A 14,078-nucleotide genomic window follows, 5' to 3' on the forward strand; every position below is an offset into this window, starting at 1 on the left:
TTATTTCTGACTTTATCCGCCAGTGTTCTGTTTTGACACTTGAATGCAGACAGTAGTGTTTGTAATCTTTACCTTTTTTGGATGAAATGCAAACAAACAATTTGTCGGGACCGATTCTCAATTATAGCAACTGACCTTAGTTTGGCTGTGAGATAGAAAGAATTAAATGTCTAAAACTATGGTTCGCGTCTTAGTTGTCAATATGTCGAGTGATACACTATATTACTTGGCATCACGAAACACTGTACTTGAGCACTAAAAACAACGATGATAGAAAAGATTGCCATCATATCATCGTAATTCGCCCTTATTACAATAAAACAATCCAAAACACTACACCACAACGACTATTTTGTGGATCAAGTACCTGTAGATATATAAACCGTATCTTTTTAAACAAAAGGATTTCGAAATGAAAAAATTAGTGTCTTACTATAAAGTATATTTTGAGAATGATACCCATGACCCTGTTGAGTACGAAGTTGTAGAATATATCTTAAAACCAGAGCTCAAAAGCAATAATGATGGTATTAAGCAAATTTATTTCATATTATTTTTAAAGAAAAAAATATATATACCACCCCTCTATTTAAAAGTCTGTGAAAATTAGTTCACATTACGAATAAGGATCGTTTTAATATATTTAACCGGCGTCCAGTTTGTGGTAGACAAAGTTGGTCTGCCAAATAATAAAGTTATCAAAATGAGCACAACATAGGCTATACTCCATAGTAATAACTGAGTTTTTGTTTCAAAAAGTAAAGGAGTTGAAAAGAAAGCTATAAGTGGCACTTCTTAGACCATACTAAACTAGTATTGCTAAAAGATGTGACAATGCAGTTTTGAAAAACTGTGTGACACAATTAAGAATATCTCTTTTATGAGTGAATTCAGCGAAGAATACGAATTCCTTCAAAGCTGGACTAAATTTGATGGAGAGCAAAGAGAAGTGTTGGTAAGTTACTTTTCGTTTGATTATTACAGCGTACATGCTTTTATGTACATTCATCAACTCACCCCAGTAATGTTCTATTCATGGAATACACGGTCTTTGGGTTGAAGGTGGCTGCAAAACCGTAATAAGGAACCAGGTTTGGACTTTTGCTGCCTATTATCTATAGAGAGTACAAGCTATGAGCTGTCTGAAAACCTGTTTCCAAGATTTCCAACTGTTGAAAGTTTTTCATCATAGGGACAGTATCATCAGCTTTCGGTGAAGTCTTTTAAATAAAAAACAAAACCTACTAGTCCGAAGCATTCCAGACACATGAGCGAACCTGTTTCCAAGATTTCCAACTGTTGAAAGTCTTCCATCATAGGGACAGTATCATCAGCTTTCGGTAAAGTCTTTTAAATAAAAAACAAAACCTACTAGTCCGAAGCATCTCCCATGCTGCTTAGTAGCGTGAGCAAACTTTGAAAAACGCGCTTGAAGATAATCAATAAATGGTCAAGTCCTATAATGTTAAAGATAAAGAAGTTTAGGTAAGTTACTTTTCGTTTGATTATTACAGTGTACATGCAAATTGATTACTTTTATGTACATTCATCAACTCACCCCAGTAATGTTCTATTCCTGGAATACACGGTCTTTGGGTTGAAGGTGGCTGCAAAACCGTAATAAGGAACCAGGTTTAAACTTTTGCTGCCTATTATCTACAGAGAGTACAAGCTATGAGCTGTCTGAAAACCTGTTTCCAAGATTTCCAACTGTTGAAAGTTTTTCATCATAGGGACAGTATCATCAGCTTTCGGTAAAGTCTTTTAAATAAAAAACAAAACCTACTAGTCCGAAGCATTCCAGACACATGAGTGAACCTGTTTCCAAGATTTCAAACTGTTGAAAGTTTTCCATCATAGGGACAGTATCATCAGCTTTCGGTAAAGTCTTTTAAATAAAAAACAAAACCTACTAGTCCGAAGCATCTCCCATGCTGCTTAGTAGCGTGAGCAAACTTTGAAGAACGCGCTTAAAGATAATCAATAAATGGTCCAGTCCTATAATGTTAAACATAGAGAAGTTTAGGTAAGTTACTTTTCGTTTGATTATTACAGCGTACATGCAAAATGATTACTTTTATGTACATTCATCAACTCACTCCAGTAATGTTCGATTCATGGAATACACGGTCTTTGGGTTAAAGGTGGCTGCAAAACCGTAATAAGGAACCAGGTTTAAACTTTTGCTGTCTATTATCTACAGTAGTTGACGGTCCATATCCTACCAATACAGACAGTTAAAGAAGGTGGTTAGAGAATACTAAAAGCCACTTGCTGCATGAAATTGAAACTTATTGATCAAATACTTTCGTGTGTCCATAGCAATTGACCAATCATATTTAAGAAGCGTGATTTCCACGTGACTTTATGACGTCATCAATATTTTATGGTATTACATTATATAATATATACAAACTTAATTAAATATATGAGGGGCTATGGCCCAATGGATAAGGCGTCTGACTACGAATCAGGAGATTCCAGGTTCGACCCCTGGTAGCCTCATATATATTTTTTGTCGTATCCACTTAAAAAGTGCGTGTAGACCTACCGGCTTACATAAGTTATTTTTTGAAAGCTGAATTTAGTATTTTATGGGTAACTTTATACAGGTGTTTGAGTGTCTTACTACATGATAACCAGCCAAGAAAGTTATACAATCTGCCATGAGTTCCTCTCGGCAAAGATAGAGTGTAACACCAATTTAAGACAGCTTCAACTATCACTACCTTTTAATAATATTGTCGCCCATCATCTTTCATTGATAGACAGCCAGAAAACTCAAATAATGAAAATGGAACATGTCAATGAAAAGCTAATGCAAAACCATAACGCTTAATACAAGCTGGATCTCTCGGTATACACCGTCACGAATCTTGTCAAATGTGTTATTTTAATTGTTCTAAAACACACAAAGAAGGCTTTTGATATATCTGTTGTTACTGGAGTTAAAAATCTGAAGCTTGGGTTGTTTCCTATAGGGATAAACATTCGTTATGGATCTCACAAGCTTGATAAGTAGAATAATCAATGTATCGAAAATTAAGTTATCAGAAAGACTGGACCAAATGCCACTTTTCCAAACAGTTTATAGAGGGTTATATCATAACTGCCATCAAGAAAGAATCCGCTTCGATCTGTAGTTGCGGTAGTTTAAAGCGCCCAGCCTTGAATCTACTTTAAACTGGCTATTGGGTGAAAGTTACTTCCTCTATTGAGCTGCAAAAATATTGAATAAACCATTTTTATCATTTCATTAATCGTGAGCACCTTTACTAGCTAAAAGATATTAAAAATGTACGATAATAAAAAAGTTAAATGCTTGAATTGAGTGGTGAAGATGTTTCTATTAAGCACTTGCAACTTCATCCTTACGTTGTCGAAGAAAGAATCGTATTATTTTGTGAATCGAGGTTAAAATGCTGGGCCGTTTGTTTCTCCAAAATTTCCAGAATAATTTAGTAAAAATACTTAGTAATTTAGGCATTAAATAATTGATATTCATATGTCTTACCATGCGACAAATTATAGGTTAATTGTTTGCTTATCTACTTTTATGTTGTTTGCGGAAAGTTTGATGGGCCCTACAAAGATTAATATAACTTTTGGCAAAGAATTTCTGATTGATTAGATTTAAATCTTAAACTTTAGACGAAAAAGAAAGTATGTAACCAACACACATGCTAAGAGCAACATAAGAGCAACATACACTTGCATGTGCAAAAAGTAAACGCAATATAATAAGACTAATTTTGGTCAAATTGATGCAAGATGATGATATTACTATTCATTCCTCTGAGTGGGATGGAAAAAATACAAAAATAATTCATCTCGGAATTATCTGTAAACAAGAATAAACCGTTACACTCATGGATGCCTTATTTTTAAACTTTAAAATACAATTAAATAAATAAGAACTCCTTTCTTTCTCTCTTTCTCTTTTCTTTCTCTTTAATTTTTTTCTTCGTTTTTTTTTTTTTTTTTTTTTTTGCCGATTCATATGTATATCAATAAATACAAATCAGCCGGTGCATACAGTTTGTGTATAGGTGTAGTGTTTGGAACAGCAGCTTCTTATTTTGGGTAACGTACAAATTCGAGATAAATACAAGGGTATTAATAGACAAGAGTAGCAAATATAATAGGAAAGCATATGTAAATCTTATGTCGAAGTACATTACAGTATCAGCAGTATCAATTGCAGCATTATTGAGTAAGTTTTTCTCTTTTTCTGGAATTCTTTATCTAATTTAATAAATGTAGGTCTTCAAGGGTTCATGGTGCCAACAACACAATCAAAACAATCGCCTTTACAACATTTAAGAGTACTTAACTATCAATCTCACTCTATATCAGCTATACCGACCACCAAACCATCAATGAATATTCACAGCCGATATGTATAGGTCAACAAGGCTTTTTTGTTTATATTTACTTTTTCCAAAAGAAGTGTTACACTCAGCTCGCGTTTCAACTTTAATTTTACATTCACACACCCTCATCTATATTTATTTGTAATCCCCTTTTGATTTTTTTTTTCTTCGCGCCCCCCTTTTTTTTTTATAACTTATATTCCCTTCAAAATTCCAATGAAATTCTCTGGAGAGCTATTCACCTATGACGAGGAGAAACGCTTGACTGCATTTGAAACTGGCCCAATCCACTCAACCGAGACAATAGTGTTTATTGGTGGACTCAATGATGGATTCAACGCTGTTCCTTACCTGTTACCGTTGGTACAGAAAGTATCTTCTTTGAATTGGTCTTTGGTACAAGTTCAATTATCCTCAAGTTTTGGTGGATACGGAACAACGAATTTACAAAGGGATACAGAGGAATTAGACTCTCTTGTCACTTTTTTAAGGGACAAAAGAGGGAAATCCAAGATTGTTTTCCTTGGTCATTCGACAGGTAGTCAAGATTGTTATTGGCATAATAAAAATGGTAAATCAAGTATTGCCGGTTATATTTTACAAGCCCCTGTATCCGACCGGGAATACTTTAACGCTAGTTCCCCTGAAATACATAAGTACTTGGATTTGTCTATCAATTTAAGAAATGAAGGAAAAGGAAATGAATTGTTGCCTAAAGATGCTTTCTGGAATCTTATTTCCGCTGATCGCTTCTTTTCACTTTGTGCCAAAGGGTAAGCCCGCTCAGACATTTACTTTGTTTCATACTCATGCTTTGCTTATAGTGGTGACGATGATGTGTTTTCAACAGATTTAACTGTTGGTGAAATCCAAAGTCTGTATGAAGGCGTTAATAAACCAATCTGTTGGGTCTATTCGGATCAGGATGAATATTATGCTTCAGCTCAAGATAAACACGAAGTCATGAATAGATTCAAATCTATCTGCCCAGCCATCAAAGTAACTGCTATTGTACCTCATGGTGACCATTCAATAACCAGAGAAGATTCGCAAGAGTATTTTTGCAACATTGTTGAAGATTTTTTGAAAACCTTGTGAAATAAAAGAATTTCCTTAAGAGATTACTGTGACTTTTTTAATGCGTCATTTTCTTCCTTCCTTTTCTTCACAGTAAAATAAAAATGGTATGCAAGAAATGCGAAAAAAAGCTGACTACTTTGGCAGCACCAGACAAATGGAAAGACGGCTCTAAGAATGTATTAGGTGGGAATCTAATGTCCATAATTACTGGTTAAATCTAACCGTTCATCTTATAGCTGGATCGTCAGGTAGAAAGTTGAACCAAAACAAGCTATTATCGAGATCTGCTAAATTAAGGTAGCTGTCCTAAATAAAAAGAAGATTATTACTCACAAGTTTAAGTAGATTTAATCCTCTTGAGAGTAAATGCAAGATTTGTAAAACAAAAGTTCATCAAGATAAAGCGCATTACTGCCAAGGTAAGAAACTAGGCCGTACAGCAGCTGTAATGCTATTACTAAGCTTTATCTAGACTGTGCTTACAAAAAGGGCATTTGTGCAATGTGCGGAAAACAAGTATTGGATACAAGCAGTTACAAACAAACAGCTAAATGATTTTTTTTATTGTGAATGGGGGTATATTGAATCGTGATTAAAAACCATTTCTTAACCAATCGATCGCTTCTTTTTCAGTTACCATGGCAGGATAATTAAAAGAAGGAAAGAAAGCTTGTTGTTGAACAGGCTGTTGTACTTGTGGTGGAATGGGTTTTTGTGGAGGTGGAACTGCTTATGCTGTTAGAGTAAAGCCAAATTGAAACTATTGGGTTATCGATTTTACCTGGTTTCGCCATAGAGACCCGCTGTAATTCGAGTATCAGAGCTTGTTTTTCTGTCTCTAACCTAATGGCTTCACGTTCTTTTTCGAGTTTTTCTTTTTCTAATCTTGCAGTCTCCAAATCAGCTTCTTTTTGTGTCTAATTTCAAGTCAATTAATAAAGGGGAGGTTCAAAACATCACTACAATGATTACAATCACTTGGTCTTTTTGCCTATATTTTTGCAACCTGTCCTGTAGACAGGCTAAATGCTGTTTAATTTCTTCGGTGGACATTGAGGATAAGAAAAAAAAAAGAAAAAAAAAGGAAAAAATATAATTGACTGTCCTTTGTGAGGTCTGAAACCCACAATGCTGTGCAACATCTTTTAAGCTTTGACAGCTTAATATCCGACTTATTATAATATCGACCAAAATGATCACAAGTTTCCGAAAATCAAGTCTATTCTTGATATGCATCAAAGACTTTCTTCCTCTCTTTTTGCTCTTAAATCATGTTGAAAGCACGTTATAAACCTAAAAGGTTATATTGGGTTCTAATCGTTTACGTTACAATTGGGGTAACATATGCTGGTAAAAGAATAGACAGATGGAATGGCATGTGTTGGTTGACGTATTTATAAGTTTCTTTCTAGTGTGCGACACTGATGATGTATGTTTGAAGTTTTCATCGACGACATCAATAGCTACTTCAAGCTATTTCTCTTTTCTTCCTACAGATTCATCATTAGATTCCCTTTCCGATTTTCATGAAGCTAAAGTTGCGAGACCAAAAAATAACCAAAACAATCCAGAGACACTGACTCCTGTACAAGCACCTGTCATAATTAAGGATGACATAAACGAAGAGTCGTTGGACAACAACGAAGATTTTACAGGACCCTTGCCTGGTTTGAGTAACATCGAGACTGGTATTTTAGGTGCATGCGGTATTTTAGTTGTTGCTGGTATTGCTGTTGGCATATTTGTCTGGAAAAATACATCGCGTAGGCGTAATCTCCGACAAAACCATGAGCTACCTATATCCGATGAAGAAGGCGATGATTTTGACTACATGAAGCAACTGAATACAAAACAAGGCATTAGTGTACCTTTACCAGCAATTTATCGAGACGACTTCTTTTCAAATTGGCAGCGCAGAAATGGCAAGCATAACGATCCTAATTTTCAATATGAACCAAGACAAAAATCGCCTATGGTAAAGGTTATTTCCGAAAAACAACCATTAGATCTCAAGTTTCAAATACCAGCGTTTGAACATGCGATTTTTAATTCCGAGCAAGAAGCCAATACAGCAAATAACAAAATCTCTCTCAATGTGGAAGAGGATTACATTATTACTGCTAAACATCTTCGGAATTCAGATTACGGTCCAATGTTTAGTGGGGGGTTACCTCAAGCTAATATCACAAGACCATCCGCATTGGATCCTACCTATGATCCAACAGCAATTACATATCAGTTACAAAAGTTCTTAAAAAGTACGCCAGCATTACAAAGCGTGTCCCCTATGGAAATATCGCTAAACTTGGAATCAGACGAAGAACCAAAAGAAATAGTAAATGGATCATTAGGCCATCAACTAAGCAAGCTTCTTTTAACTGAAAACATGGTTCAAGTTGATCTCAATGAACCAGAAAATGCAAAAATAACACTTTCAAATCTCCAAAAAGCATACCAAGGATTAGAGCAAGAGCGCAGAGTAGTTCACCTACAAGAATCTTCAACAGAGAAACGTCCAGCACAATCATTCATTCAAGACTATAAAGACGATTATTTTAAAAAACATGGAACGCCATTCATGAGTTCACTTGATTTACCAGATGATAAATATATTCCACTTCGTAATGCCTCGGGACCCGAATTAATATCAAGAGCTAAAGTTTTGGCAGATCCTGTACTTCGATTAGGACAAGATGAAATAGCACTTTGGGAACAAGGTCGTATAAAAAAGGAATTAAAAAGACTATCTTATGAAATGTGGGACGAGCAAGTGTTGAGAGAAGAAATAGAAGAAGATGATCGAAAGCGTATGGAGTGTTATTATGGCAAATTTATTTAGGCAGATTCCATTAAATCGAATAAAACAATAGTACCCTTTTCAGTTCCAAAACATAATAGCTCTTCTTGTGGTGAGATAGCAGATGATACTACTGCGCTATCAAATCCCGCTAATGTCATACTTGTTTTAGGTGATTTCAAATCCCATACAATCGCTGTTCTATCACCCGAAGTTGTCACTAACTTGGAATGAATAACGGCCGTTGAAATTGACCAAATCGTGCTACGATGAATATTTGGTGTTTCTACAAAGGTTTTTTCAAATCCAGGTAAAGAATAGATTGATATCGTTTTGTCAGAAATTGCAGCAAAAGCAATAAAAGTTGGTATATTTATAGGTAATCTTGAACAGATGTACTCATTTGTTGATTTCGTAACTATATTCTTTTGACAGCTTATGGTTGATTCGTCATATATCGTAAGTGCACTTATTGGACCATTTGTTTCCATAATTGTATTTATGACCTCAGGCTCGTCTGTTCTGGCAGATGCCTTCAAATCCCAAATAAATATGTTTCTATCACTCGACCCAGATATTATATAACCTGCCCTATTTCTTTCCACCGAGTTGATTTCCATTGCTGCTTGACAATAACTTGATGGAAATTCAAGGCAATATAGGAGCGAAGTAATCGTATTTTCTTGTCCATGTAATATTCTAACACAGTTGGAAATTTCCAAGTCCCATATTCTAATCGTTCTATCTGTGGAGCCACTGAACAGCAAATGATCGTCTTTTTTGGAAAAAACTAAACTAGTCACTGGTCCTTCATGTCCGTTTAATCCCATTATTGATTCCAAATTCATCATATCATGAATAACAATTGTATTATCAGAAGAGCCAGAAGCTAGATATCTTGCTGAATTAGCAAGACAGGAAACATGTCCTGAATGGGCTTGTATAAAAGACATGTATGTATTATCTTGTGCGTTCCAAATATGAATCTTTCCATCAATATCACCTGTAAATATGCGCGTAGAGTTGGCAATCAAAATGCAAAGGACTGGCCCTAAATGATACTTTAATTCGATTCTCCTACATTTCATTGTTGCCCAGTTCCGTGTCATTGTTAAGCAACGCTGAAACAAGTTGTGATATATAGGAATCGTGCTATTCCAAGCAATGGGTACGTCGGAGGGTATGATGCTGTAATTGATACAAATCCTTCTCCACAAAGAGTCATGTGTAGTCTTTTTATTCCAAATCCTAGAAACTGTAAAAGAATGAGACACGAATACATCTGTTTAAAAAATAATATACCTAGTCTGAACACAGACAGTTCCTGTGGCGTAAAATGTTCGAGTACTTGAGTGGAAATTGCAATTGGTAAATTGCCGATAATGTCACATTTCCCAAAACATTCAATATATTTCAGAACTTCAAGCCTTTCTTGACAATTCAAGTTATTTGCAATCAATTTTTTCACTGTATAGATACTGTCTATTTTGTAATGAGTGGGAAAGTATTGAACATGCGAAGTCATGACTTCCAAAATAAATAATAAAAAGAGTCCCGAATTCGATTTTTAGATTTTTATGTGTTCCAACACTTGTACTTATAAAATAGGTCTCCGCTTAAAGAAGGGCCACCCTTTACTGAGAAGGGAATGTTAAATTGAATTCCCTGTACTTCGAAACATAAATACATCTAAATTGTTCTAACAAAAAAAAACTTGAACATACCAGTTATAGGGATATATATTTTTACAGTTACTAACACACTAACACCTACAGAAAGATTGGTAGGCCACGACGCATATGTGTTTATAGATTATAAGATAATGTCAAGTAAACAAAACGAAAATATTTTATACTAGTACTTTCTTCTAATATATAAGATGTTTCTCTTACAAGTTATGTATTTTTATTGGATTTTTTTGATATAGCTAGTACAGCGATGCTTTTTTAACTAGTCTCACGCTTTGGTAATACCCCACCTCTTTTGCAACTGCTTTTCATCCCTCCAGGAAAATTTGTTCAAATCAATGTTTATAATTGTATTTTTTGTTCAATAATGTAGTCTAGCCTTTTGTATACATTCTAAAGACAAGCTTAATCATAATATGCTTATTACTTTATTCATTTGAAGTAATTTTTAAACATCATGACTGTTGTCTAAACAGTCATGAGAAGATATATTGCCTCAGGTTATTAATCATTTAAAGACAAAGCGTTCAGATCAAACGACTTCCTTATATTAATTTGGGTTTACTTACCTTCTAGGCTACGGAATACAACTCGGAGATTACTCCGGTATGACATCCATTTGGACCCTTGACATGTATATCGCCAGTATTCTACTCGCTTGCGAACGGATCCAAATTTGTACAGGTACGGTGTCTCTTTTTTTGATCCGCACAAAAACTTATAATTTGCCCGAAAAAATTCAATAGACTGAAAACTGCAAGTCTATGTATCGTTCTCGATCTATCTGTAAAACTCTATGGCGCTATTAAAGTTTGCCGTATAGCGTATACAAAGCTTTTTACTACTGATTAGTTCAGTAAGTGATCATTGAAACGTGATTCATTTGTGGTCGATGAACATCATCATTGTCGGCAATAAACGGAAATCTCTACGGGTAAGCTTCTTGGTTATATTTCAACCCCCCTCCCCCGAGCTCACCTATTTAAATCTGCTTCAAGATTTTAATTACGTGCTTCATCAAAACGTGGGATACGTGCTTTTTAAAAATAGGTCTTCTTATGTTCATTTGTGGAGTTACGTCGTACAAGGCGTGTAAATGATATAGTTTATCCTATCATATCCATCCTATGTTAACTTTGTTGGAGAAACTCTGCAGCTGTTTTTACATGCGTCGAATGTTTGTATAATTGTATAAAGGTAATATACGCCAATCGGAGGATGGTTACATATAATAACAAGGACACAGAAAAGTAAATAATAAACTTATGAAGGCTATTAATAAACTACCGAACGAAAGAGAAGTGTGGCACAATTCAATGTGATGAGGGACAAAATACGGATCTATTAGTATCTAACACCCTAAACTGGCGGCACCAATTTAGGCTTTCCTCATTGAATTGACAAGAAAACTATATGATATACTTCTTAGTCCAAAAATTAGTATATTGGTTATCGTTTGACTGTTGGGGTTGCCTTTCTTCTGAAACAAATAAGGAATAAACAGTAGTACAATATGGTGCTTCGTATCGCAAACTTACTTCAATTGAGTAACTCATGAAGTATCCGCCTGTAGAATTATGACTTTCCTATCTAACAGATACGCGTAGATGTTTCAAATATCACCTTTTCCAAAAAGATAGTTTTGCAGTCCCGCCCTGTCAAAGCTCATGCCAATTAAGAAAATTAGATACATGCAAAAATATACACTTCAATAATAATAAACTGTTTTAGATTGTGAAAAGAAAAAGTCGTTTGGATGAATAGGCTGTAGCATTGGAAATATCCCAGCTGTGAACAGCCGTCACCCCCTATTGTTTGGCTTATGATTGGATACAATTAGCCTCCGCTAAAGTCTTATTAATTCTATTTGTTGAGCCATCATAAGACAGTTTGTTTTATTACGGTTCCCTGATAGACCCGGGTTCTGACAGAAAGGGCAAAACATATCAAACTAGTGTGTAGTCCTAGTGTTTTTATGAATATTGCTAGAAGTGATACTTCAGTGAGAAAAAAGCAGACTAGTTGTTTTAAATCAGAAATAATTAACTCGTTTCATTTTAATATGAAATTTGCACGAGAGATTTTCTTAATAAGATAAAGTAACACAAATGTTTGATGATTGTGCTTCATAACAATATGCGGTGTTTTTATATCAGATGTCCCCCACTGTAATCTATATTTATTTATTATTTTCCCCTCTCTCTTTCTCTCTCTCTCTCTCTTCTTTTTCTTCCTCCCTCTCTATTACTTTTCTCCTATAACCAAAATTTATGATTTTATAAATCATTTTTTTTTTAATATTTTATATTTTTTTACATATACATATTCTACAACAATTAATAATTTGTTCATACCCATAATATGTGGATTATATCAAGAGTGGTAGGTAAAAATAATACTGGTTTTTCTTTTTTGTCAAATAATAAAAAACAATTTTTTTTTTTACTTTAGTTTGGTGAGTCACGGTGGACAAGAGCGATTTTTTGTGTCATCACATTACAAGCAATATTAGCAACAACATTCGAAGCAGTCATTTTTGCTTTTCACGCCAACGAGATAAATTTAATTGATAGTTTACATCTATCTGTGGATGATACGGTTTCCATGGCTACATCCTTTGCCAATGCTAGATCTCTTTTGGTATATTTTGTTCTATTTATACTAGCACAAGTCTTTACTGTTATATTAGTAGTTGATGCCGTAAGTTTCTTTCCAAAAAAGCAACTATCGAGTATTAATTCTTACCTTAGATTTATCAACGAAATACTATTCAACTTATTGCGCTGGTCGCTTTTGAATTGGGAATGAGTGCATATTCGATTATTCAGTTTCATCAATCCTCGACACTCATAGATACAGACAAAACTGCACATTACACTTCTAAAGCGACACTTGCTATGTCTCATTTGGGCAATGCATATCACTCATCACAATGGGCGGAAATAACTCAAATATGCGTCATGATTATAAGCACAATTATATTCATATTTTTGGCTTACAAATTGTATTTGGAGTTTGGATGGCATATTTATAAAAAGATCGGTGCCGATTTAGCGATGCGAGGTAGGATAGAGCTATAGTACAGATAAGCAGTTAAACTGACACAACCCTTTCAGATCGCTATAAAATGTATCAGATTTTCATGATGCTTCTTAAATTTGATTTCTTCTTTTTTCTCGGATTTTCAGTGCAGTATTTGGCTCTGTTGATTGTTGCATGGTGGCCAGACTCGTCTTCCAAAGGGTTGGAATCAGAAATTGTAAGAGAATTAATTGAACATATTGTACTTAGTTGTGTTGTTTCTATCACGATGCTTGTTTCAGCGTATTGGGGTGTAAGTTTTTTTTTTTTAAGGATAATTTTGTTATTAATAATAGATGACTAATTGTTAAAAATAGTTACGACGTGAAAAGAAAATCCACATGTTCATCTTCCTGACATTATGTCTTGCAAGTATGGCCTATTATATCTACATGCTCATCCAGATTGCTAAGGATCCAGAGAGATTTTTAGGTTCAAAAGCTTTCTTAACCTTTTTCTGTAAGTTTACACACGCTCTCGAATTAAAACACCGATCTAAACCCTTACTTTTTTTTAGTGTGCGTTGACATGGTTTTGATTTTGGTAAATAAATAAATCAAGGGATTTTCTCCTGTATGTACTGATAATCTTTCTTAGGCTTCCGTACCTATAGCCATCATTTGTTTAAGGAATTTCAACCTCGGTCTAATGAATCACAGTAAGTATTTCTTTTATTGGCGTTATTGTTTTACTCAATTTTTTTTTTCAATAGTCTCTCATGCCACTGCTTCGGCCACCTCAGCGCATTCTATGGCCCCATTAGGTATAGAAAAATCAAACTCTTCTAGACGATGGTCTATTGAATAATTATAATGTATCCCCCCACCCCCCCCCCCCCCCTTTTTTTTTCTTTTTTTCTTTTTAACGACAACTCCTTTTTAATAATTATCCCATTGCATCTTTCCCCATCCTTTTTTTCCCTTACAAGCCTATTACTATTCTATTACAGACAGCAAACCCAAATAAAATCAATATCCTGTGACTTGCCTCCATTTGCATATTTTACCGTGGGAAAAAGACCGTCATTGGAGAGTTTTTTATTTTTTTATTTCCAGGAAC

At 34.7% G+C, this 14,078-nt stretch overlaps 6 protein-coding genes and 1 non-coding gene across 7 annotated transcripts; 5 read left to right on the plus strand and 2 right to left on the minus strand.

Moving 5' to 3' along the window:
* Positions 1-310: 310 nt before the first annotated feature.
* EV154DRAFT_556447 (uncharacterized protein) lies at positions 311-2,261 on the minus strand (the record flags this gene model as incomplete). Its single annotated transcript, XM_051605352.1, has 11 exons — positions 2,061-2,261; positions 1,914-1,998; positions 1,787-1,837; positions 1,692-1,761; positions 1,373-1,428; positions 1,246-1,347; positions 1,151-1,220; positions 1,018-1,108; positions 649-719; positions 434-495; positions 311-367 (listed from the first exon to the last, which is right to left on the minus strand). Exons 3-11 carry the CDS (start codon positions 1,808-1,810, stop codon positions 311-313), a joined length of 603 nt encoding a protein of 200 aa, XP_051451386.1. The 5' UTR covers positions 1,811-1,837; positions 1,914-1,998; positions 2,061-2,261.
* Positions 2,262-2,432: 171 nt separating this feature from the next.
* Positions 2,433-2,505, plus strand: EV154DRAFT_t137. Its single transcript has one exon. It is a non-coding gene; the product is annotated as a tRNA-Arg (tRNA).
* A 1,462-nt stretch (positions 2,506-3,967) lies between these two features.
* EV154DRAFT_104857 (uncharacterized protein) lies at positions 3,968-4,498 on the plus strand. The gene is made up of 3 exons (XM_051593874.1): positions 3,968-4,083; positions 4,134-4,213; positions 4,264-4,498. Exons 1-3 carry the CDS (start codon positions 4,001-4,003, stop codon positions 4,404-4,406), a joined length of 306 nt encoding a protein of 101 aa, XP_051451387.1. The 5' UTR covers positions 3,968-4,000; the 3' UTR covers positions 4,407-4,498.
* Positions 4,499-4,589: 91 nt separating this feature from the next.
* EV154DRAFT_431299 (uncharacterized protein) lies at positions 4,590-5,471 on the plus strand (the record flags this gene model as incomplete). Its single annotated transcript, XM_051596599.1, has 2 exons — positions 4,590-5,146; positions 5,198-5,471. 2 exons carry the CDS (start codon positions 4,590-4,592, stop codon positions 5,469-5,471), a joined length of 831 nt encoding a protein of 276 aa, XP_051451388.1.
* On the plus strand, positions 5,353-6,205 carry EV154DRAFT_104887 (PDZ-binding protein). Its single transcript, XM_051593875.1, has 4 exons — positions 5,353-5,636; positions 5,690-5,750; positions 5,796-5,872; positions 5,926-6,205. Exons 1-4 carry the CDS (start codon positions 5,555-5,557, stop codon positions 6,006-6,008), a joined length of 303 nt encoding a protein of 100 aa, XP_051451389.1. The 5' UTR covers positions 5,353-5,554; the 3' UTR covers positions 6,009-6,205.
* A 2,054-nt stretch (positions 6,206-8,259) lies between these two features.
* EV154DRAFT_529080 (WD40-repeat-containing domain protein) lies at positions 8,260-9,846 on the minus strand. Its single transcript, XM_051603632.1, has one exon. The coding sequence runs from the start codon at positions 9,357-9,359 to the stop codon at positions 8,289-8,291; it is 1,071 nt and encodes a 356-aa protein (XP_051451390.1). The 5' UTR covers positions 9,360-9,846; the 3' UTR covers positions 8,260-8,288.
* Positions 9,847-12,148: 2,302 nt separating this feature from the next.
* EV154DRAFT_529086 (uncharacterized protein) lies at positions 12,149-14,060 on the plus strand. The gene is made up of 8 exons (XM_051603633.1): positions 12,149-12,320; positions 12,390-12,638; positions 12,689-13,001; positions 13,055-13,272; positions 13,337-13,478; positions 13,537-13,562; positions 13,617-13,677; positions 13,732-14,060. The coding sequence occupies exons 1-8, from the start codon at positions 12,300-12,302 to the stop codon at positions 13,824-13,826; spliced, it is 1,125 nt and encodes a 374-aa protein (XP_051451391.1). The 5' UTR covers positions 12,149-12,299; the 3' UTR covers positions 13,827-14,060.
* The last annotated feature ends 18 nt before the right edge of the window (positions 14,061-14,078 follow it).

The sequence above is a fragment of the Mucor mucedo genome (genome assembly GCF_025094135.1).
Source record: "Mucor mucedo strain NRRL 3635 chromosome Unknown EV154scaffold_188, whole genome shotgun sequence".
NCBI lineage: Eukaryota > Fungi > Mucoromycota > Mucoromycetes > Mucorales > Mucoraceae > Mucor > Mucor mucedo.